The sequence below is a fragment of the Delphinapterus leucas genome, chromosome 13 (genome assembly GCF_059928025.1).
Source record: "Delphinapterus leucas isolate spDelLeu-1000000601 "Yukka" chromosome 13, BTC_Dleu_Yukka2, whole genome shotgun sequence".
Taxonomy (NCBI): Eukaryota; Metazoa; Chordata; class Mammalia; order Artiodactyla; family Monodontidae; genus Delphinapterus; species Delphinapterus leucas.
The window spans coordinates 88,208,124-88,232,829 of NC_143141.1; the positions used below are offsets into that span (position 1 = coordinate 88,208,124).

The following is a 24,706-nucleotide window of genomic DNA, read 5'->3' on the forward strand; positions in this document are numbered from 1 at the left end:
TGGTCTTCCCCGTCCACCCTTCTCTGTCCACACCCAGGGGCTAGAGGGATTCTTTCAAAACATAGGTATTTTAAAAGCCGACCGTAGTTTTTCAGCACATTCAGAATAAAATCCAAGGTTCCCTCCGCGCCTTGCAAGGCAGGCCCCTCACCTCGGCTCGCTGACTCCTTCCCTGCCTCTCTGCCTGGCTCAGCCCACCCAGCCACACCGGGCTCCCTGCTGCTGGCCCTGCCCCCGGCTCAGGGCTTTTGCCCTCATCGTTCCCTCTGCCTGGAGCCCTTGTCCGGGACATTCACACGACTTGCACGTCTCCTGATCAGAGAGGCCTCCTCTGACTTATTAATATAACAAAATGCCCCCTTCTCCTTGCACGTAGCATCTCTGAAGTTACTTTATGTATTTTTTTTATTGTTTATTTTCTGCAACTGTTCTGTAAGCTCTATGAATGCAGAATTCCTCTGTTTTATTTACTGTGGTATCTCTAGACCCTGGAGCGTGTGTGTAGTAGTCGGTGCACACGTAGATTTGTTAAATGAGTGAACGATTGACTAGTAAGAGATGATTCTTCCTGCCGTATCTTGTCCTCCTTGGGTTTGTTTCATCATGAGGAGTTAGGTGGAAACCCTTCGTAGTTGCTCATAAAGACCTGTATGGAAACTCTTTTATCCAGAAATACTGTTGCGCATTCCTTCATCTTGCACCTTTAAATTCTCATTGTTTGGATGCAAATGAAAATCAAAGCTAGTTTTATTTTGGAAATGCTAAGAGAAGTGAGGTTGGAGAAGATCATTCCTGTCACATTTTCTGGAAGCGAACGTTCCCTCTCACATGTTGCATGTCTTTTCGTTGCAGACGCATGCCGAGCCTTCTGGAGTATTTAAGTTACAACTGTAACTTCATGGGAATCCTGGCAGGCCCACTCTGCTCTTACAAAGACTACATCACTTTCATCGAAGGCAGATCGTACCATGTGACACAATCAGGCGAACACGGAAAAGAAGAGATACAGTATGAAAAGACAGAGCCATCTCCAAATGTAAGGTCATGAGGTTCACCTGCAGCCTCTCTAACATGTATTGATTAGCCTTGTTTATTTCAAGATACTAATGTTTTCAAGTTTTGAGTTTACCCATCTTTTTCTTTAAAAACATTTTTCGAGGTAAATGACACTTCACACAGTACCTAGTGGTGATGCCTGGTAGAAGTACAATCATGACTGAAGAACAAAAATAAGGTTACTTTAAAAGCTGTGCTGCGTTCCTTAGTGAGGATAATGCTTTGTAGTCATGGAGTATTTTACAGAAAAGCCCATCTCGTGGATCTGCCCGAGCCTCATTTTCCAGGCTTTTTCCTTAGCTGTACCTTACGTCTCTCCTCATGCTGACCATTGCCAGTTGAAATCTTATGCCTGTTTAAAGGCCTACTTCAGATATCACCTTTTCCATAAAACCTTGTCCAGTTTTCACAATACAGAAGATAATAATAGTGACACTTTCCCAGCACTTTCAGCCCCTAGGACAGTCTTGCGAGGCAGACGCTTTATTCTCACGACTTCACGTATGAGGAGGCTGAGACTCAGAGGCTAAGTAATTTGACCAGGGTTTCCAGGGTGGCAGTGGGAGAACCAGAATCCAAGCCCAGGCGGTCTGAGCCTCACACCCGAATGTCATCTTTATTCCTTGGAACAACTGGTACTCCTTGTCCGGGGAGCCTGTGCGGCTCTGTGCAGGCCAAGTTCTGCTGGATTTGATCTGGTAGAATCTAAAGGTCCATAAGAAATAGGCCAGTCAACAAGTCTGTGAGACAAAAAGGTGGGGCTAGGGCTTCCCTGGTGGCGCAGTGGTTGAGAATCCGCCTGCCGATGCAGGGGACACGGGTTCGTGCCCCGGTCCGGGAAGATCCCACATGCCGCGGAGCGGCTGGGCCCGTGAGCCATGGCCGCTGAGCCTGCGCGTCTGGAGCCTGTGCTCCGCAACAAGAGAGGCCGCGATAGTGAGAGGCCCGCACACCGCGATGAAGAGTGGCCCCCGCTCGCCACAACTAGAAAAAGCCCTCGCACAGAAACGAAGACCCAACACAACCATAAATAAATAAATTAATTAATTAATTTAAAAAAAAAAAAAAAAGGTGGGGCTAGTATGCTTTCTCTGAATGTGGGGTTTGGAGCAGAGGACCAGCTCCTAAGTTATTATGAAACAAAGAGTGAATGAAGACGTGCACTCATTTGCAAAATCCCTCGTATTTTCTCTTTCGTGCCGTGCAACTCATTGTGTTTTACACCAAAAAGATGCTCTCGTCTTCACAGTTTCCGTTAACTGGCCAAGTGTTAATTGATAAATGCCAGCTCAAACTGGGACGAGAAACTGGGTATATTCAGATCTCTTCGCTGACTGTTTTGTGTCAGGCTGACCACTTAACCCTTTAGAGGCCTCACTGCCGTAGGCGGAACTCAAGGTCATTATAGACAGCTTCGATATCCCAGAGGTTTATTCTAGAATACTGGGAAGAGAATGAAATTAGGAATTTAGGAAATTCCTGGTAAGGAATTTAGGAATTTAGAAATTCCTAACTAGGAAATTAGGAAGTAAGATGCTAGACTTAATTTTGTAAAATGCTGGAAAAATATCAAGTGCAACAAATATATAAGTAGTGATAAATCAAACCCAACAAAAAACAGTGCAAATTTGTGTATTACTTCTGTCACCTCACTCTGAATTTTTATGGGATTTGCTCTTAGAAAACATCACTTTCCTCCTTCAGGTCATGGACATCATAAATAAGAGATTGTTGACAATAGCAAGTACTCTTCATATATTATCTCACTGTTTTAGTATATTTTAAATTTAAATTCCATATGTACATAGTTCACACAAACAGTGGTAGTTATTTACAGATCACTTAAAGGCACTTAGAAACTCTTTGTGTTATGAGTGGGGTGTGTAGACTCTTTGAATCCAAAGTGGGTCAGTCAGGTACCCAGAGGCCCATTTGTTGGGGGCCTCCCAATTGTCTTTATCTGCGTTAGTTAAGATACAGGTTTGGCTGCTGAACCAAGGACCAAAATAACAGGAGGTTAAACAAGGTGGAAGTTTATTCTTCTCTTACAGGACAGCTCAAGTGTCAGCGGTCCATGGGTAATATGGCAGCTCCACGGGCGGGGGATCCAAGCTCCCGTTTTGGCCATCCTTAGGGCGTTTCCCTCATCCTCATGGTCTGAGGATGGTTTGCCACAGAAGTTGTCCATGTTACTTGTGACCACATAGCTACACTCAACTGCAAAGGAGGCTGTGACGTGTGGTCTTTAGCTAGACTTCACCGTGCCCAAATAGAAAATCCATTGCTATGTAAGAAGCGGGGCACGTCTCCTGGGGAACACCTGTCAGTCTCTGCTGTGATGCCGGTAGGTCTTTTCTCTGAGGCTGTTTGGTTTCTTGAGTGCGGGCTTCTCCCGTCTTCTGCCCCGGGTGTTCAGACTTGACTGCTGGTCTCTGGAGCTGGGAGGGAGGGGCTGCGGACATCGCCTCTCGGGATGCATCCACCACAGGCTCGACATTCATTCCAGCCCCACTCTGGACCCGTGTCCTGAAGCCTGGCTCTTTTCTGGTTAGGCTTCCCTGAGAGTTAACTTCTGGCCTCCTGCCAGTATGGGGGAGAGGAGGCTGAGGGAACTGGGGTTACACCTGGCTTCCCAGCTTCAGGCCCCCTCACCCCTGCCTTTCAGAGTTCCTGATCCCGCATTGACTGAGCTTTCTGGGGGACTCTCGTTGGTGTGTGTGCCAGCTGGTAGTTGAGATCAGGTATATATTACTTTAACTTGTTTTAAACTGAGACCTGGAAACTAGTGTGTACAGTCTAATGGCCACAGTACTTCTCATTATGTTACTCAAGTGCTGTATCCGAGTTTTAGGTTCACATATGAGGTCATTCGGTTCATCTCACTTCGTTTATAATTATAATTTTTCCCTAATTACCTGTTGCAAATTCAGATGTGTAGGTTAGATATTTTGGAGGTAGGAGTGAAGAAAAGGTAGCCTCACTTTACTGGAGGAAGCTTTGAAAGACGACCAGGAAAATGAGAATAAGAGCAGTTGCAGCGAAGAGCCCTTGACCTTCCAGCGCCTCCTGACAATAAATAAAGATTTTTCGAAAGTGCAGGAATCAGGCATGTGCTCTGACTCTCGCCTTTGAGCCTTTCTTTTTGGCCCCGTTACAGAAAGTGTTAACTATGGGTGTTCATCTGCAAATAACTGTAGTTAATTGGAATATTATTTAATTTAATATTAGTTATTAATTAAATTAATAATTTAATATTAGTTAATTGGAATATTATTTGATTACTGTGCAGGACACTAAATCCAAGTATTTTGCTACATTCCTTCATCTGGATCCAGCCTTTTCTTTCCTCTGTTTCTTTACCTCTGTAGCCTGTATAATCTCCTTTATATTGAATCAGATTGAAATAGTCTAGCCTACTGAAAACATAAAAACACCATGAGTTGGTGTTTTTCAAGGTAATTGAACCTTACCAGAATAAAGATTATCCCTTTCTTTCCATCAGAATCTTTATGCAGATCTTTTTGTTTTCTCGGGTGTGGCTCTTTTGGTTTTATCATTTGAACAAAATTGCTTTAAAGAACTTTCAGGTTTAAAGAAACGTGAAAGTTGTTTATTGTAAAAATAGTTTTCCATGAAATACCTAGAATTTGGAAAGTAGGGAAAAAGCACAATGGAAAAAATAAGCCACGTATGTGTGTGTGTGTGTGTGTGTGTGTGTGTGTGTAGTCACGTAAAATCCACTACCAAAACTTATTAATGTTAACATTTTTACGTAGTCACCCTCTACACCTGTGTTTGCTTTTAGTTTTTCTAAGTTTACTGAAAGTCCTGAAAATACACATTGGGGTTTCTAGTGTGATTTGAGCCATAACCTAGAGGCAGTCATTAGACATAAGGCTTCATGTGTTCATACTGAGACAGTGGCGGCTTTAAATGCTGAGCACGCCTGAGTTCAGGATTTTGGATGGGGTTACAGGGTTAATACTGCCTTCAGGAGGAGTTATGTGGCAATAATACGTAAATACGTATCGATTAAGTTTATGAAGTCTTGTCTTGCTTTCAGATGGCAGTTATTCAGAAGCTCTTAGTCTGCGGACTTTCCTTGTTATTTCACTTGACCGTCTCTAAGACATTACCTGTGGAGTATAACATTGATGAGCATTTTCAAGCTACAGCTTCATGGCCGACCAAGGTTATCTATCTATACGTCTCTCTTTTGGCTGCCAGACCGAAATACTATTTTGCATGGACGTTAGGTAAGTGACACGTGAATAAACCTTCGTGTCAATGTGTGGAAGTATAAATCTTACCCTGGTGATAGCTGGGAGAGTACCCTCTTGAGAATATATAGTTCAAGACCAATGAGAAAAACTAGGGTCATCTATTCAGGAGAAGCAAACCTTACAGTTCATGTCCTACATATAAGGATAGATCCTAAAAACTGTTAGGAGAGCCTAAAAACTGGATCAAGGCCCATTTTATTATAATATCATATAAAAATGAGAATGAATCTACTTTGACTGTTTAAGAATTAAAGATGATAGTATATGATAACGTACATCTTCTGGGAGAACATAGTAGTTTGTTACATAGGTTTGTAATAGTTTCCTTTCCTTTGTGTATTACAGCTGATGCTATCAATAACGCGGCAGGCTTTGGATTCAGAGGATATGACAAAAATGGAGCAGCTCGTTGGGACTTAATTTCCAATCTGAGAATTCAGCAAATAGAGGTTAGTAAATCATTAAGAAGTTGGTTACCATATGACACTTTAAGTAGTATAATTTGCCTTCATAGGTTATGATGTGATGTCCCAAGAGTGGTACTGAAAGATTTGTAATAATAATACTCATTCTTTCAATCAGCCAATATTTATTGGTCGTCAACCATGTGCCCCAGGCCCTGGGGAGCCGGTGAATAAGATCAGTACAATCTGGGCCCTCCTGGAACTTTAATCTAGTGGGGGTTCCAGGGATACAGAAAGATTGGCTGTGATCAGAGAGGTATAGGGCGTTTCTAAGATAGGAGGCCAGCTTAGACTAGTGAGGTGATTGAGTGTGTGTGTGTGTGTGTGTGTGTGTGTGTGTGTGTGTGTGTGTGTGTGTTAGGAGGGTGGGGCTATGTCAGGCAGAAGGCGTCACCCTCCTGAGACAGTGACCTTTTAGGAGGGTGCTGTGTAGGTCCAGCATTATGGTGACCTCAACCAGGGTAGTGGCAGTGGGGCTGGAAAGACATAAACACACTGGACACCGTTTAAGAGACTCAGCAGAACTTGGTGATACACTGGAATCAGCAAGAGAGAACGAGTTATGAATCATGCCCAGAGGTCTGGTTTAGACCGCTGTGTTCACCGTGGTACCTTTCACTGGGGTAAGGAGCAAGGAGAAGGCTCAGGTTTGAAGGGAAAGGTGGTCTGTTCAAATGTCAGACTTACCCGAGTGGTCCAGCAGGCCAGTGAATGCTGAGGCATGGGCTGAGATTGTAATTTGGGAACTATCACACTTCAGGTTTTGGGAGGAACCACGAGAGTAGTCATGAGGGACACTGAGGGGGTGGGAAGAGACGAGAGCCCCCAAAGGAGCCCCCATCTTACAGGCCAGGCAAAGGAAGGCATGCGGGAGGGGGTAGCTGGAGAGAAGAGAGGAAAACCAAGAGCAGGCATTGCTCTGCAAGCCTGTGTAAGGGGCTGTTCCCGATGGGAGAAGTTACCAGAACTTTGGGTGAGAGGCTGACCGGGAACGAATAGTGAGCGGAGCAGCTGGACCCCCTGCTGGACCTTGGCACCTGCAGTTGTGGGACCACAGGAAATACAGGCCTGATCAGGGCTCTAGATCCTTCTGCTGTTAGAAGGGACCCAGAAGATAGAGAAGTAAGTTAGACACCAGGGCCAGAAGCGGGGAGTGCCACAGGACCAGTGACCCGAGTTCCCGCACAAATGCATGGCATGGGAAAAGTGGGGGGCAGGGAGGGGCTGTTACACATTAAAAGAGACATCAGCCAGACGTGCCATATGTTTGGATCCTGACTGACCCCACCAACTGGAAAACCATGTTTTTAAACCGTCAGGGGTATTTGAATACAAAATGGATATTGGATGATATTAAAGAATTATTGTTAATTTGGTTAGATCTGGTCATAGTTTTTTTTTTTTAATTTATTTTTTAATTTTATTTTGGTAACATTATTTTTTAAAATTATTCTTATTCTTTTTTTAAAAAATATTTATTTATTTGGCTGGGCCAGTGTTAGTCGCGGCCTGTGGGCTCCTTAGTTGCGGCATGCGAACTCTTAGTTGCGGCACATGGGATCCAGCTCCCTGACCGGGGATTGATCCTGAGCCCCCTGCGTGGTGGGAGCGCGGAGTCTCAACCACTGGACCCCCAGGGAAGTCCCTGATCATAGTTTTTTTTTAAAGGTCCCTATTTATTGGACATAAATTCTGAACTATTTACAGGTGAAATAAGATGTCTGGTATTTGCTTTGAAATACTCTTAACGGTGTCAGTAATAAAACGGGGAAGGACAGGCGAAAATGGATAATTGTGGAAATTGGGTGATGAATATATGGCCGTGTTTTAACGTTTTGTTCATTATTGCCAACTAAGGAGCTTTTGAGACTTTTTTTTTTCCTAATCAGGCCCCATGAAATTTTAATATCACAGATATATTGTATATCTCTTTATATCCTATATGTATATATGTGCCTTATTCATAAAAGAGTAAGAATTTTGCCTCTTAAGAAGTTTTCATCCTCAGATTTTGATGAGAGCCGTAAATAACGGACCAGAGAATCTAAAGTGGTGAGAAGTGCAGAGCCAAGGAGGGATGGTTACACAGGGAAGGAGTAGCGGCCAGGAGACCAGAGCTTCCCTCTGAGATCGGAGGGTGGCATTAGCGGGGGAAGCTTGAGTGAGGCACTGGAAAGGTAGGAAGATGTGCAGACCACTCCTCCAGGGGAAGCAGGTCCTGGGAGGCCAAGACTCCTAGTAGCCGGGGAGGGAGGCACTGAAGGAAGTGAGGCTGCACCTGATGGGGCGCCCAGTCCGGCCCCCAGTGAACGGCCACTGAAAGGTCACTCACCTGCTCCATCAGGAGTGTCTTTGGGATAATTCCATGACAACCCCTGTAAGTGTTAACACACAGGAGAAAATGGTGAGAATCCATTTACCGCACAGATGTTCCCTCCAGTAACTCCTTTTATAGAATGATGTTACTCTATTAGAAAAAACGGTGTTAAGGAAAGAGATCGTACACTACCATCATTGTCAAGTAATGTACTCTTAGCACAGTAAGATGTTACTTACCTTTAAAGCTTCATTATTTTGTCGGCCAAAGAAGAAAGTTCCTTTGTTTTTCAGATGTCAACAAGTTTCAAGATGTTTCTTGATAACTGGAATATTCAGACAGCTCTTTGGCTCAAAAGGTAAGCTCCCTCAAGAACCGTCATCAGCTGAGCGTTGGCCTCTTTTTTTTTTTTTTTTTTTTGACCTCTAGTTCTTGAGGCTGAGCTTCACTGGGTTCACATTCTTAACTAAATTAAATTAACGCTGTGACCTTGTGTTAACCGGGAAACAGAGTTAAGCAGGGTGCTACCAGGTCAGAGAACTATTTAGACGTGAGTCATGAATGTAGCCACCACTGACCTCGTAGCCTGCCTTGAGAGGTGCCCACCAAGGTTTGAGATCACCAGTATGTCCCTCATTCATGGGAGATTTGGCCAAACAAAAATGCCTACACAGCCACCGTACGTATGCCCTAGATTTTGCACAATGCTTACAGTTTTAAAATACTTCAGGACAACAGACCTTTATATGTTGGGCACAGGATGCAGAGACCCAGCCTCTGCAGTGGCAGGTCACCATCTTGGTACAAACTCGGCAGTCATCTCCATGTGCTGCCCCCTGTCGTGAGGATGGTGAGAGAGTGAGTGGGAAGCGTGCGAGAATGAGGGGCAAAGAGGCGCCTGTGCTGAGAATTATGAGGGCTTGTCACGTGCACACGGGGAAGGCAGAGGACCGATTACAAAAGACGGAGTTAGGACACCGCGCAGAAGCTCCCAGTGGTCCTTTCTCCTTGTTCTTGATGGGACACACTGCCCGATCTTGAGTTTATTTCATAAAAGACTGCTCCTGTGATGGGAGGGCTCTAAGCACCGTTCTGTGTAAAGAAGCCTTCTTTTGTCATGTCCTTTATTCATGACAAGTTCAATCCCTTTACTTCTTGAAATATCCAAAACACATTATCATTGCTTCATGGTGCCTTGCAGTCTCCCCAATGGGTGCAGACTTTCCGAGCTAACCTGTTGTGTTATTTTTTGTTGTTATATTTTAAATTTGATACCTTAGGAAAATCTTATTTTCATCTGAGTTCTCTACCTGTGACAGGAAAACTTTACACTGAGCACAGCCTACTTCCCAGAAGACTATTGTTAGATCAGTTGAAAGTTCTAAATGTTACTAAAGAAAATAATAAAATAATGTAAAATAAAAATAACTTTTATATTTGTTAAAGTTCTTCTGTACATAGTATGGACTCCCAAACACTAGAAATGATCATTTTGGCCATTACGTGTACCAGTGAAAAGATGGAAATGAAATTTCTTTTCATTAATCTGATCCCTAATAGCCATAGCCTCCATTTTCCTAGCTCCTGACCAGGAACAAGAGTGATCGTTGTGGACTTGATAAGTTCTAATCACTCATGTTTTCCATGGTTTCCAGGGTGTGTTATGAGCGCACCTCCTCGAGTCCAACCATCCAGACGTTCATCCTCTCTGCCATTTGGCATGGGGTGTACCCGGGCTATTACCTGACTTTTCTCACGGGAGTGGTGATGACGCTGGCAGCGCGAGCTGTGAGTATGAGTTCCTTCTCATCCTGCAGTGCTGGTCACGTGACCTGGTGTCAAAGGCCCAGTGAGCCTCTTACCCACCGGGCAGCCTTGCTCCTCTGGCCGGGTCAGTGCTGCAAGCTGGCTGGGAGGTGCGCCTGGCATGTGTGTTGAGTGTGCCTCGTGGGCTGCGCGCTCGGCTCATCTGAGAGGAAGGCCTGGCCCACAGAGGCCTCCACACCATGTTCCTCGTTGTCACAGAATCTTCGGAAGGATTGCTGAAAACTGGGTGAAATAGAGATGACCAGACGAGTAGGTTTATTTTAGAGATGTTTCCTGAAAACTACAGCCTTTGAGTCCTCTTTTAGATGAAGAGGGGACCGTGGCCAGGCCTAGATAACGTGGACGGGCCATTCCCCATGGCGGACACCAGCGCGAAGCAGGCCGCAGGTCTGTAGGGTATTTGAGACCTAGTGTATTATCTGGGAAACAGTTGAGGAATTAGGTTGGTGGCATGGGAAAGAAGGGGGGCAGTTTAGTGTAAGTCCTTGGAAGTCAATCGGAGGAAAGTGACGTGACCAACAGTGTTTGAACAAGCTTCTTACGTCACTTACACGTGAGGTGGCCTCATTTAACAAACTAGCAGGTGTTTACTGTATTCAGTTTTAAGGCACCTTGGAGACATATGAGGCAAATGTCAAGAAGTGTTAACTAAAGGCTATTCTTCTGTGGTTTGTAGTCTAGGGGCATAAGGTGTATGTATGTATGTGTGTAGGTATCTGTCTGTATGTGGGGGGGGGGTGTGTGGGTACATATACCACAAGGCATATATGATAGATTCCATCGCTTTTATGGATAGTAAGTACCATAGGTGTTTAGAGGGAAGGAAATCCTTTTTGGTTGGGTTGACTAGAGGTGGCCCCAGTAGGAAAGTGTGCTTGGATTTGGGCTTTGAATGATGAGTTATTTCAGTAGTGACTGAAGCGTAATGGGGGAAGAAAATGCCTTTCTAGGTGTAGAAATGACATTAGCAAAACCACGTTAGGAAGTGTGTGGTGTATGTGGGAATGACGAGCAAATCTGGTTGAAGCAGAGCCTTCATGTATGTCTAAAGGGTGGATGATTCTGGAAAGGAAGAGGGCAGGGGCGGGGTGGGGCTGGAGAGAGAGGAAGAGGCCAATAATAGAAGAACTTGAACAGCAAACTGGGGAAGAGCCTAATCCTCATTCTGTCCCACATCAGGGAGTCAGGGAAGGTGGGTGAGAGTGGAGATGGGATGCTGAGAGCCATGCCTTGGGAAATGGATTTGCCCCGGTGGACAGAAGGGGAGAGAGTGCAGGTAGCTTTTGCCGCCTTCAGCAAGGCAGGAAACCTGGGTAGCATCCTGCCAGTAAGAGTGCTGGTCTGTGTGTGGAAGAGCCACTAACCTCAGACTGCATCCCCTCTGAAGAACTCGCGTGGCATCTCAGAGCAGGGCCACGTTTCACCTATAACAATATTAGGTGAAAAAAGCGGGGACACAAGAGAAAAAAAATAGTGTTTGGTTAAGTTTGCACATTTCAAAATTGAAATGTTTTGACTGTTTTAGAAGCTAAAAAGTATTAAAATAGTGGTTATTAGAAAGCACTTTTTTCCTGAGAAGCCCTTCCCAATTTCCCCTAATGAATGATGTGTGTAATTGCCATTCATTTTAATAAGCGCTCTTTGACCTAAGCTCAGTGTATAATAGCTGTCTTTCACAAATGCAGAGGTTAAAGAAGAGGAAGGATGTCTCCTTTCATTGTAGTAGAAAAACTGATCACGGAGTGAACCTTATTTACATTGCAGATTCGGTTCCAGACCACGGCAATAAAGTGAATATTGCAGTAAAGGGAGTCACACGAATTTTTCTGGTTTCCCAGTTCACATAAAAGTTATGTTTACACTATTGTGTAGTCTAAGGGTGCAATAACATTATGTCTAAGTATACATACCTTAATTAAAAAATACGTTATTGCTAAAAAATGCTAACCATCACCTAAGCCTTCAGCAAGTCACAGTAATAACATCAGAGGTCGTTGATCACACAACACCATTACAAATATAATAATAATGAAAATGTTTGAAGTATTACAAGAATTACCAAAATGTGACACAGAGTCAAGAAGTGAGCAAATGCTGTTGGAAGAATGGCTCCAGTAGACTCGCTCGACACAGGGCTGCCACACACCTTCAGTTTGTAAAATCGGCAGTATCTGCGAAGCATGATAAAGTGAAGCACGATAAAATGAGGTGTGCCTGTACTATAGTTTACAAAATATGATTTAAGGAGCTCTAGGAAGTGTAATTTTTAACTCCCGGGGGGGAACTTTTAATTTTAATACCACTTCAAATCTACAGAAAAATTGCCAAGAACTCCTATACGCACGCCCTTTACCCAGATTCACACATTTTCCTCACGTGCTTCCCCATGCACTCTCTGTATTTTTTATACATACGTGTATTAGTTTTTTCTGAACCAGATCCAGCTTTTCCCATAGTAACAGTATCATTTTAGATGCCCACCAGCAACGTACGGGAGTTTCGCTTATTCCACATCCTTGAAACAGTTGATATAGTCAGTGTAATTTTATAAGCAATGTTAAAGGTAAATATTTTTGTTTATTTCAGGTGAGAAATAACTTTAGGCATCATTTCATCGAACCTCCCCAACTTAAATTATTGTATGATGTCATAACATGGATAGCAACTCAGATAGCAATAAGTTACACAGTTGTGCCATTCGTTCTTCTTTCTATAAAACCATCATTCATGTTTTACAGGTAAGTGTTACTCTTAAAAATATGCCATCGGAAATTTAAAAAAAATTTTTAATTGAAATATAGTTGATTTACAATGTTGTGTTAGTTTCAGGTGTGTAGCAAAGTGATTCGGTTATTTACATATGTATGTATGTATGTGTGTGTGTGTGTGTGTGTGTGTGTGTATATTCTTTTTTAGATTCTTTTCCATTGTAGATTATTACAAGATACTGAGTACTCTGTGCTATACAGTAGGTCTTTGTTGTTTACCTATTTTATACATAGTAGTGTATATATTTTAATCCCAAGCTCCTAATTTATCCCTCTCCCACCCTTTCTCCTGAGGTAACCATAGGTTTGTTTTCTGTGTATGTGAGTCTATTTCTGTTTTGTGAATAAGTTCCTTTGTATCATTTTATTTTATTTTATTTATTTTTCATTTTAATTTATTTTTAAAAGAGAGCTTCTTGCTCTTGGGTAGAATAGAAAAATAGTACCCTAGCTTGTTTTCTGCAGTTAACTGCATTGTCAGTTACTTTAAAATCTTAAACCAAGCAGTCACAAGTTTATTTATGGAATGATTAACGCCACTCAGACCTCAGATGAGAGTGTGATTTACAGCGAGGAGTATCAGCTGGGTAACCCTTGCTTCAGATCTCAAAGGTTACACTGGGCAGTAGAGCTCTTCTTCCTACACTTGGATGTGAACTAGATGATTGTGGTGGTCATTTCACGATATATACATATATCGAATCATTATGTTGTACATCTGAAACTAATAATGTTATATGTCAGTTATATCTCAATTAAAAAAAGAGAGAGACTTCAGACTAGCTTTGGCCCACAAGCCGTAGTTTGCTCACCCCTGCTCGAGAGCCAAGGTTTAAGAGTTTATTTGTTAAAGCGGAGGCTTAAAAGTCACTAGGGATATTTTAGGGACGGAAGTAAAATATATCCTCTGACAGTCACCAGTAACGGTTGGTAAAGTCCGTGGAACATGAGTTCAGCTATAAGACTGCTAACTCCCAAAGGAAAGGAAAACTTAAAAAAGATGAACAATAATGAATATGATGAAGCAGTTAAAAAACAGCATAGCTTGTTCTTTATAACAAATTATTAATTCTCTTCATTTCTTCAGTCAAAAGATAATAAATTACTTGCATTTCATTTATTGGTTCCCTTTTCACTCTTTTATATTTCATTGGTACTTTTTCATCTCTACATGATAGAAATTATTGTTTTTGTTGTGTTTTTTTTGGCGGTACGCGGGCCTCTCACTGTTGTGGCCTCTCCCGTTGCGGAGCACAGGCTCCGGACGCGCAGGCTCAGCGGCCATGGCTCACGGGCCCAGCCGCTCCGCGGCATGTGGGATCCTCCCGGACCGGGACACGAACCCGTGTCCCCTGCATCGGCAGGCGGACTCCCAACCACTGCACCACCAGGGAAGCCCCAGAAATTATTGTTTTGAATTCCATATTTTGTTTATCTGTTTATCTTCTCTCCCTCCCCCACCAAATTCCATTCCCCCCATAGTAGATAGTGGTATCTTTGAGATCAAAAACTATTTTCCATTACCCTAGCATTTAGAATGACAGCACAGAGTCATAATAATCATACAGGAAGACATAAGTAACTCCTACTACAGTGTCCTTTTGAACAGAATTATTACATATGTCTAAATGTGACTGAGCTATTGGTTGGATTTTCTGTCTCACGTACTTTGTTCACAGGCACAGGCACTTACAGCTATAGAACCAGGAGGTCACATTTGGTTTATATTTAATTTGAGGCATGATACTTCTAATAATATCTTTAATAATGTGACCTTTATTTTGTGACCTTTATTTTGTAACCATCAAGAAGCAATATTGCTTATCTATTACTCACATCATTGGAATATTTGTAACTTAATTAGGGACAGTAAATAGCAGGCAAGGCTATTACTGTCCCTTTACTACCTCCATACTTTGCTCAATATTTGATTCTATGGATTTGAGAGGTTTTTTTCAGATCTCTGCAGCTATTAATAAGTACATTTTTGTTTTTGTTCTACTTAGTCCTGGCCTTATGACCTTTACAAAGGAATGCAATATGATATCTAGTATGAGTGCTTTATAAATACCCACTGGCATACATGGTTAGAGTTTCATCTAAGGGGGATGGGTAAAAGAATAGTGTAGGGCTTCCCTGGTGGCGCAGTGGTTGGGAATCCACCTGCCAATGCAGGGTACACGGGTTCGAGCCCTGGTCCGGGTAGATCTCACATGCCACGGAACACCTAAGCCCGTGCACCACAACTACTGAGCCTGCTCTCTAGAGCCCGCAAGCCACAACTACTGAGCCCACACGCCACAGCTGCTGAAGCCCGCACGCCTAGAGCCCGTGCTCCACAACAAGAGAAGCCCCCGCAACGAGAAGCCCGTCGACACAACTGGAGAAAGCCCACGTGCAGCAACGAAGACCCAGTGCAGCCAAAAATAAATAAATTAAAAAAAGAAAGAATAGTGTAGTAAATATACACATCCTAGGTGGGGCTTGTGACATTTTGACAAATGTCAAATTAAGTCTTGTTAATTATCAGAATTTAATAAAGTAAAGTTTTCCTTTTTTTTTTTTTAGCTCCTGGTATTACAGCCTTCACTCTGCTGGTATCTTAGTATTATTGTTGTTACCGGTGAAAAAAACTCAAAGAGGAAAGAATACACATGAAAACGTTCAGCTGTCACGATCCAAAAAGTTTGATGAAAGAGGAAATTCTTTGGGACAGAATAGTTTTTCCACAACAAACAATGTTTGCAATCAGAATCAAGAACTAGCCTCTAGACATTCATCATTAAAGCAATGATGGGGAAAGCACTCTGATGGTTATTTTTTGTCTGTTAACAGAAACCAATCTTAGCACCTTTCAAGGGGTTTGTGTCTGTTGGGAAAGAGATCACGTGGGGGGAAATCGGACAGTTTTAGGTAGGGAATGCCCTGTATACCAGCTTGAAAATGGAGTGAAAGACCCCTCCCATGCCATGTCCCTGTGGGCCATGCCTTATCAAAAATGTTTCCATTATTTCAATGGGCACTCAGGACCTCAGCATATGTCCATAGGGTCATAAGTGTGCCCTGCTGCTGAATGTATGTTGTGTATCCCAAGGCACTGAAGAGATGGAAAAATAATTGTGTCAATCTAGATGATTGAGAAAAATTAACTTTTCCAAATGAATGTCTTGCCTTAAACTGTCTATTTCCTAAAATATTGTTTCCTAAATGGTATTTTCAAGTGTAGTATCGTGAGAACACTCTTTCAACATTAGATGCTGTGTGCTGCACAGGGATTCCGGAGGAATTTGAACAGGATATTTAAGACTGTGGATACTTTAAAATGCAATAAACATCTCAGTATTTGAAGGGTTTTCTTAAAGTATCTCAAATGACCACAGTATGTTGTGAAACTGTAAAGTGATGGATGCCAGTTTCCTGGAGAGTTTAATTACCCTGTGTCAGGCAGAGAGCCCTTCAAGGAAGGATTTCTTAAACATAATTAAAGGTTGGTAATGTGATATTTTAAGCTATTTTTCTTAAAAAAAAAACCAAAAAAACCCAAAAAAAAACAAGGGAGAGAGAGAGAAGATGACAAAGGAAAGAAGGAAGACGTGAATGAAGAAAGCACTGCGGGGGCCGGAGCCTGAGCCAGTGGCAGCTGTGACCAGCGCACACAGGTGTGCAGGGCAGGTGACCGATGCTCTGCAGAAGTGTGCTCTTCATCCCTATTTATCTGAGTTCTTTGTGATTCTGTAAGACATAAAAGTTTAATAACTTTTTATTACGTTGACTTTTAAAAGAAATGTATAAAGCATAAATTATATAGAATGATAAAAGGATTGTGAAAATAATAGTGGGAGATTGCTTGAAGGTTTTGAAAGAGAAAAATCACTGAGTGAAATTACTCTCTAGCTAATCACTTTTTTATCCTTGACAATTTAATTCGTATTTGGGAAAGTTTTAGGAAAATGAAAACTTAAAGTCATTGGGTCTGAACCACCTCTGTAGAGAATAATATAAATTAGTTTCCAGACTCTTAACTTCTCACATAAAAGTTTTGCCACTAACTCTTGTTAATGAGTTTCAGATTATTTAAGTAGAAAAATGTGCTTTTATCTTATGGGCTGGTTTCACCGTAATTAATTTCACCTGAATTGCTGGGTGTCTCCTTTAACCCCACAGTCTTGTGATGCTGCAGTAGCTGAAAGCAGAGGAGTGGGGTGTGATGCCAGCCTGGCGTCAGGGCCACGGCCGGAGATGATGGATCACGGCGGAAAGGGAGAAGGATGGGCAGGGCCTTCTGAGTTCACTTTCCTGTGACCCATCTTTTGTGGAATTTATTTTCTTTTTTGCCTTAAACTTTTAAGTGAAATGCAGATTGTCTATCTATGATGAGTCTCTCTTTTTTTTTGTCATTAATAAATTTGCAAATGAAGTTAAGGACAGAACAACTCTCTGGCTTAAGCTGTGTAGTATTTCAATTAAAGACGAAAGGAAAAGCAAATGTACTTGGAACTTTTGAGGTCTAATTAGCAAAAATATCAGTGTACCTTCCCAGAACTTTAGAAATAGCCTCCTCTTTGTTTATATGAAATGTTTTTATTTTTCTAAAGGTAATTTTTTTTTTTCTCCACCTGATGATGTTAGCCATGCCCTGTTACCTCCTGGGAAAAGATGGTTTGCTAAATAAATTTTCTGTTTTCCCATGCATTGAATTTAAGCAAACTGTGGGATGTGAGAGACTAGAAAAGAATAATCATGGAAAGTATCTGACCCCCACAACGTCTCCTCCATTTAATTAATGCTGCAGAGAATCTGATCACTATTAAGAAAAAGTAGACAAATTTAGAGGTTAAAAGACAAGTCTAGGCATGTCATAAGTGAAAATAAGAAAGTGCGTTAAAAACTTTCTTTTTGTTCAGCCTACCTAGCCATTAACAAATAATCATGATTTAGTTCTATTACCTGACTATTTTTTATTTCTCAGCCTATAAACCTAATATCACTGTTATCTGTTTTTTGCTCAATGAAGGTAATCGTAGCACTGCCATCTAGAAAGCAAGATGATTGATGAATTTTCCAGTTACTTTGAAGATAATACCTTATATATACAATTTGACTGATTTCCATCCCCCTGGATTATCTAGGTTTTTTGTTTTTTGTGTGAAATGGGTTTTGAATAGCTTTTATTTAATTTTGGAGAAATTATAATCACAGGTATACAATCTAGGAGAAAAACTAAAGAAATAATTCTCATTCTCATCTTGACCTTCCTCCTCAAGAAGAGACTTTTTGTGCTCTATAAACTGAATATATCTACTTGGAGTGTTGTAAGGATTAATACTTTACTTCTAATTATAATAGAAGAATTGAAGACTGGTATATCTCTACTATGTTAAACTTAAAGGGATTCATTGTAATATGTGCTTGCTTCTTTTTTAATCAACAGAATAGGATTCAGTGCATATTTATATTATTTCTCCACTCTTCAGTTGCCATGAAACCACTCCAGAGATGATCAGTCAGCATCATATTTATATCAATATTTTTGGTTATTATTATACTACTCAGGGAAAAAAATGGACAAAATACTTATTTTTCCCACAATTTTATTTTTTTGAAACAATAGCAGTTAATTTATTTTGATGTATCTCAGCTGTCACCATTTTACAACCCGCTTATTCTTGGTTTCTAAAATAAGCATTTATAATTGGAACTCAGGGTAATTGAAGAAATTTACTTAGCTTCTAAAATACCCAGCATAATAGAGAAGGTTTATTTGGCTTCCAAAATGTCCAGCCACCACTTATGCCTCCACCATACTTTTGCTTAAAAAGCATTTTTGTTACTGATTCCAACCATGTGTGACGTTCACATACAGGATTTCCACAGATACCAGTTTTGAGAAAAATTTTTCAGTAAAAAGAATGGTTTTAAAAAGTAGAGGTAACCCACATTGAAGCACTAATTGTCCTGGGAGGAGACCTGGGTATTCATCTGGCTCAGTCATTAGTGAGCCTTGTGACTTGGACGAGTGACCTGTCCTCCGGCCGAAAGTTCCTTAATAAGCCCAAAGGGTTAGTTCCAAGAGTTTGTGACCAGTTGTGTTTGTAATGAATGGAAACCATTAGCAAGATCTGTAAGAGTCACGAACCGGGGCAGATTCACCATCAAGATTATCTTCATGGTCACTTATTTTTACTACTTGAGCTAAAAGCCCTGACTTTTCACGTTTTTTGAGGCAATCAGAAGGCGTGCAGCATACCATTTCTACTGAATACAGCCCTTGAAATGAATCTTTCATAACGAAATGGTCTCCACTGAAGGAAAATATTTTCTCTTTTTGATTTCTCTGCTTTTTTGGTTTCTGTTTGTGCTGTGTACAACTGAGGAATATATATGCTAAAAACTATGTTATATGAATTATCAATTTTACTGGACAGGGTTTACCACCATATAACTTCTCAAATATTATTTCATTCAAAGATATTTAAAGAATATTTAATTTAGTTATACCTTATTTTAAACTACAGAAAAAATTACTTTAAAATGTTGACATTAAAATAATTATAAAATTTGTACTTTTATTCGAGGACTAGATTACACTTGGGACAAAAATCTTTCCTATTTAAAATGTATACCTTGTAAATTTTCATTTGTAAGTTCATGAACACCTCTGGACATTTGTGCTTTTTTGTTTCCTTATTTTAAATTGTCCAAAATTATCAGTTTATTGATTTGAAGAGTTCTGCATTTTAGTCGAAAGAAAAAATTACTTGAGAGAATAATTGTTTCAGAATGGTGCCTATTATTGCTGTGTCAGCGAAGCATTTGTCCAGAGGTTTAGATATGAACCAGTATTTCGTAGAGTTTTTTTCAGCCATTAATAGTCCATCCTGGCTGACACTGAATACATCATATTTACCAGAGGTGCAGAATTCTAAGTAACACTGTGAAATGTAATCTTAACTGCCCTCCAGGACTTTATAAAAACTACAGGTAACCCAGGGTACGTTTAACGAGTAGCTGATCGTTTAGACACTTAAATTAGATGCTGAAAGTTCTGCTTTCTACAGCCCTTCCTTGTAAAAGTGTGTTTGTATCAGTGCACACTCCTTATGCTGAAGAAAAAGATTTGCTTTAAAAAAAGAAATTTCACTCTGAAATATGGATTTGAAAGACTAGGATGCAGAGGGTCTGTTAGGATGCAGGGGGTCTCTACTGTGTTTTCCTGCAGCACCACTTAGTCAAATCTATTTATAGTGACTCATTACAGAAGACAATTTTAAAGGAAATTTTCCATGTTGGCATTTTGTAGGACTGCTCTTAGAATCAACAACTAAGCTGCTTTCTGAGCTCTTGTACAGAGGATGCAGCCAATTACATTTTACTTGGTGGGCTGCTTAATAAAGTTTTATATATGTTTTCAAATAATATTTATTTTAATAGGTTTTTAAACGTTATGCAAACCCCAGTAAAGAACTGACAAGCTTCTAGAGGTCATCGATCGGGGAGACTTTCTGAAATCGAGCCTAAAGACACATTTTTATGCCAACTAATTTGTCTTGCCTTTAAAGCCGATGATAACTGTCTTCTTTCAGTACACCTTTTATAAAGCAACAAAACAAAACAAAAGAAACCCCAGGACTGTATGATCTATAGATAAGAGTATAAAGATCCATGCAAAACCCCTGTCTAACTTCCTCAGTGATGACAGCCATCTCTCCAGTCACATTTTATCAAGTTTTGCTACTATAAAAAGAAATGGAAATGTAATGAAAAACCAGAAGTTACAGGGCAACATCAGTAGAAGGACTAACCATTTTCTTAATACCGTGTTTGAAACGGAAAAAGTGACTGGCTGCCTTTTACTGGAGTCGTAAGTGACTGTACCCTGCCCAGTCTCTATTTTGGGTTAACTTTGAGAAGCTGATTTGTCAATATTCCTCTTTGTTTTTCCTATTAAAGGGCAAACACGTGTAAAGAGTTGGACAGACCTTTCAAATATGCTTCTTTTCCGATGTTAAGTATTTTTGGTTCTGTATCTACGGATTCGTCAACAAAGTACGTTTGCCCCTGACTTTTTAATCGCAGGAGAGAGGAATCAAACCAGCACACATGCTCCGTCTTCTGTCACTCGTCCGCACCTGCCTCCCCAAGCCCCAAGGGGCACGATGGAAAGCAGTAGGAATGAGAGTGAAAATAATTCCGGCGGAACAAGAGAAACCCTCCTCCATGCAGAGTGAAAACGTGGGATTTCCTTCCTGCCTTCCTTTAAAGCTTGCATCTTGATCTCTGCGTAGGAGTAGTTGGACACTGTTACCCCAACACGAGGGGGGCCCGAGCTCCAGCAGCCAGTATTCACAGCCCTTCATTTGCCTTCGCTGGGGGAGAATAGAACGTGGTGTCTGTGCTTTTTGTTTTTATGATTCCAAAATATTTTTTTAAAGATGTGTTATTTTTCGACAGATCCATAAAGTAGTTCCTGTTGTATGGTAAATTAAAATTACCACTATGTCAGTTACACTGTGATGTGATAATTTCATAACCGCTTGTTTCTAGTCTGTGTGTCCTCAGAGCTGCACTGGTGGCTTATTGCTGGGTTTTAAAGATGTTTTTAACTGAACATATAAATGTTTTTTTTCTAATTTGTGTGTCTTTAAAACTGATTAAACAGTAGTTTAAAAATATATGTGTGTGTTTGCTGATTTCAGAGGCTTTAAATTCCATCTCTAGAACTGAATATCAGGCCTGTCTTGAGAAGCAGTGGTCTTTTTGCATTGAAGGATTCTTTAGTTCAATAGTAATACTCTCAGGAGTCATTGACTTTTTAACTGGTTAAAAATTATTTAAAAGAAACTATTGTCATGTCATAAACATTTTGGGAGGCAATTAAAAGAACCTTAGGTTAGTATATAGTATCTTGTATTCTCTCTTAAAACAGACTTACAGGGCTTCCCTGGTGGCGCAGTGGTTGAGAGTCCGCCTGCCGATGCAGGGGACACGGGTGTGTGCCCCGGTCCGGGAGGATCCCACATGCCGCAGAGCGGCTGGGCCCGTGAGCCATGGCCACTGAGCCTGCGCGTCCGGAGCCTGTGCTCCGCAACGGGAGAGGCCACAACGGTGAGAGACCCGCGTACCGCAAAAAAAACAAAAAAACCAAAAAAAAAAAAAACCAGACTTATAAAGTGAAGAGGATGCTGACTGGCTTTCCCAGTTCTGCTGTTGGCACTCTCCCTGGCCTTGTATATGGATCTGGTCTTTGCTTTTGAGAAGCAGAGCAGTGGGACAACCGCTCGGTTTCTGTACCATGATTACAGGCTTAAGGGAACTTTGGGGTGCACTTCCAGGCTCTTCTAGATGCTGTCGTGAACAGCCGTGGGGAAAACGTCCTCTATTAACTTGTACTGTTGTACAAAGATGCTAGATGAACACGTATGAGCAAGTCCAGTTGTGGTGCTTTCTCACTGGAAGGCCTTAGACTTGATGGCAGATTTAAATGACCCCGTTTTGAGATTCGTGATAGTGAGCCACGACCGGGAGAAGCACGGACCCAGGAGCCGCCTGCCAGCACAGCACTTCCATGTGCTTGTCCTGACAGGCGTGACGGCGAAGGGAACGTGATTAGCTCCACGGTAAGGAAGGCCAGGAGGCCAGGAGATAACAGGACTCCTGTTGTACATAGATCAACATTGTAAGGTGTTTCATATTTTACGAAAGTCATTAAATGACTTCCAACCAAACGTGCTGGGTAACTAAAGAACAAATCACGGCTCTTGCCTTTGAGGAGCTAATAGTCACCATATAATATGGTAAGTGCTTTATTAGAGGCAAGTACAAGGGTCTTGGAGCAATTAGAGGGGTGGGGAGCTCAGGAAGAGGCTCGGGTAGCTGCACAGAGGAGTTGGCACTTGGGTTTGTGAGAAAGCGTTTTGCTGCGCCGGCAAAGAGGTGGGAGGTGAGTTAATCAGAGGAAGAAAGAAAAGCATATGTCAACGATTTTATAGCGTTTACATGAGACTTTACAAACTCTTTCAAGCGTATGGTTCAGTACAGAGCAATAAAACAGACTCCAGTGCCCACCGCTCAGATCGAACAGCTCTTTCTGCTTTGCCACGTTAGGTTTAAAGTTTGTCTTTTTTTTCATAGAAAGAACGTTGCACATGAGGCCATATACCTGCCCCAACCTTTGCCTTCCCCCTCCCTCCTTAGAAGTCACAACTGCATCAATGTGAGCCTTTTTTGGTAAGCTTTTCATTTAATCACCTTTCTTATAAGCTTAGCTATGTGATTTAAAAAATAATTTTGTGCTCTGTTTACTATAGTTTTCTAGGTGTTTATAGCAAGATGGCTCAGTCTGCTGGTTGCTGGAATCAGATGTCAGCTCACATTCTTAATGTCATTAAAAGATGGCATTTCCCTTTACTGGTAAAACCCTTTCTATTACGATGGATTTTTATTTTTCAGGTACGCTTTGTTTTGTGCTTGTGTCTTCTTTTTTTGTCACATCATCCCAAGTGATACCCATGGTGTCCGCTAGCACAGCCTGAGACTCCCGCCAGCAGAAGGGCAGGTCCGGATCCGCCAGCCAGGGCAGAGCTGGACGCACTGTGCCCAGGAGACGGATGCCGCTCACCGGTTGCCATCCCTTTTGCAGGGTGAGCGTGAGCACAGCCTTATAAAAACAGGCCTAGGATCTGAGCTTAGCCGCCAGCTGCTTACAGCCGTCAGTGGGGAAGTTGGCTGCCCGGCACCCGGAGACCCAGGGCCCCGTGAGAAGAGGAGGCCCTGCAGGGGGGCCGCCAGTCCCACGGAAAGCTGAGTTCCTGTTTCTCTCTCCACGCTTTTTTAATGCACGAATCATCAGCCTCAAGAAGAGGCTAAAGAAGAAATTCGCAAGTACTGAAGTCCATCCTACGGTCCTGAACCTTTACTATAAATCTTCTGAAAAGAGCAGTCAGCGCAGCGCCCGCTTCCTCGATTGTCTCCTACGCTCTGCAAGGGTCATTTTTTGCCTGTTGCTGAATGTGGTACTTAGATTTCCATCTTGGCGTCACTCGATCTCTGCAGCATTTGGCTATGTTGCCCACTCTCTTCTTAAGATGCTTTTCTCAGTGTCTGTGAAACTGTCCTTCCTCGCTCCTCCTCCTTCCTGCCTCTGGATGATCTAAGTCAGCCGAGACCCCTCGTCCTGGCCCCAGTTCACACACTTGTCTGTTCTCATAGGTCCTCTGTGCTGGCCCTACCTTCAACACTGACCTCCGTCTCCTAACTGCCCCCCGCCACCAGCTCCAGCTAAATATCTGAACCCGGAAATCACAAGCAAACTCAGAACATCCCAAACCGTGCAAAATGTGAGATTCCTCTCGTAGTGCTCATGCCATGAAATGTCCGGAATGTTTCCCTCGTTACCCAAGTCAGGAGCCTGTGCATCACCCTCACTCTTCTCACTCTTTCTTCCTTACCCACCAGCACATGTCGCCAGCCGCCGTGTGTCCCGTCTCCCAGACAACTGACTCCATCTCACCGGCCTTCCCTCCCCATTTCTCACCTAGTTCATGGCAGGGACCTCCCAACTGGTCCTGCATCCTCCAGGCATGTCATTCTGTGACATGCAGCCTCAAGTCATCTCTCTAAAGTCAACAAATTGGGTTTTTATTTTCCTGCTTCAAAAATGAAACTGTTAACCAAAGCCTTTGTGATAAATTCAAACTCTTAAGTATGGTGGAAAAAAACTTTCCATGATCTAAGCCCTGCTTACCCTTCATCATGCTTCTCTCTCCTGATTTACACCCCTGCCAGTACACACATGCTGCCGTAGATTGAATCTGTCCCCCTAAAATTCATGTTGAAATCCTAACTCCGAGGTGATGGTATTTGGAGGTGGGGTTTTGTGGGTGTGATAGGTCATGAGGGGAGGCCCTCATGAGTGGGATTTAGTGCCCTTATAAAAGACTCCAAAACGATCTGAAAAAGAATATATATAGATATATATCTATATATCACTTT

General features: G+C 42.0%; 1 protein-coding gene across 3 annotated transcripts in view; it reads left to right on the forward strand.

Annotated features, from left to right (window-relative positions):
• Nucleotides 1-21,444, forward strand: part of MBOAT2 (membrane bound glycerophospholipid O-acyltransferase 2) — a 116,177-nt gene extending 94,733 nt beyond the window's left edge. For 2 of the 3 annotated variants that reach the window (XM_022554196.3, XM_022554197.3), the window contains exons 7-13: nt 853-1,036; nt 5,120-5,312; nt 5,685-5,788; nt 8,414-8,478; nt 9,776-9,908; nt 12,534-12,685; nt 15,284-21,443. In XM_022554196.3, the coding sequence (XP_022409904.1) occupies nt 853-1,036; nt 5,120-5,312; nt 5,685-5,788; nt 8,414-8,478; nt 9,776-9,908; nt 12,534-12,685; nt 15,284-15,509 (1,057 nt within the window). In that variant the 3' untranslated portion in view covers nt 15,510-21,443. Of the gene's footprint in view, nt 1-852; nt 1,037-5,119; nt 5,313-5,684; nt 5,789-8,413; nt 8,479-9,775; nt 9,909-12,533; nt 12,686-15,283 lie in introns of all 3 variants that reach the window. The other variant, XM_089923473.1, reaches the window with a different exon arrangement.
• Nucleotides 21,445-24,706: the final 3,262 nt, after the last annotated feature.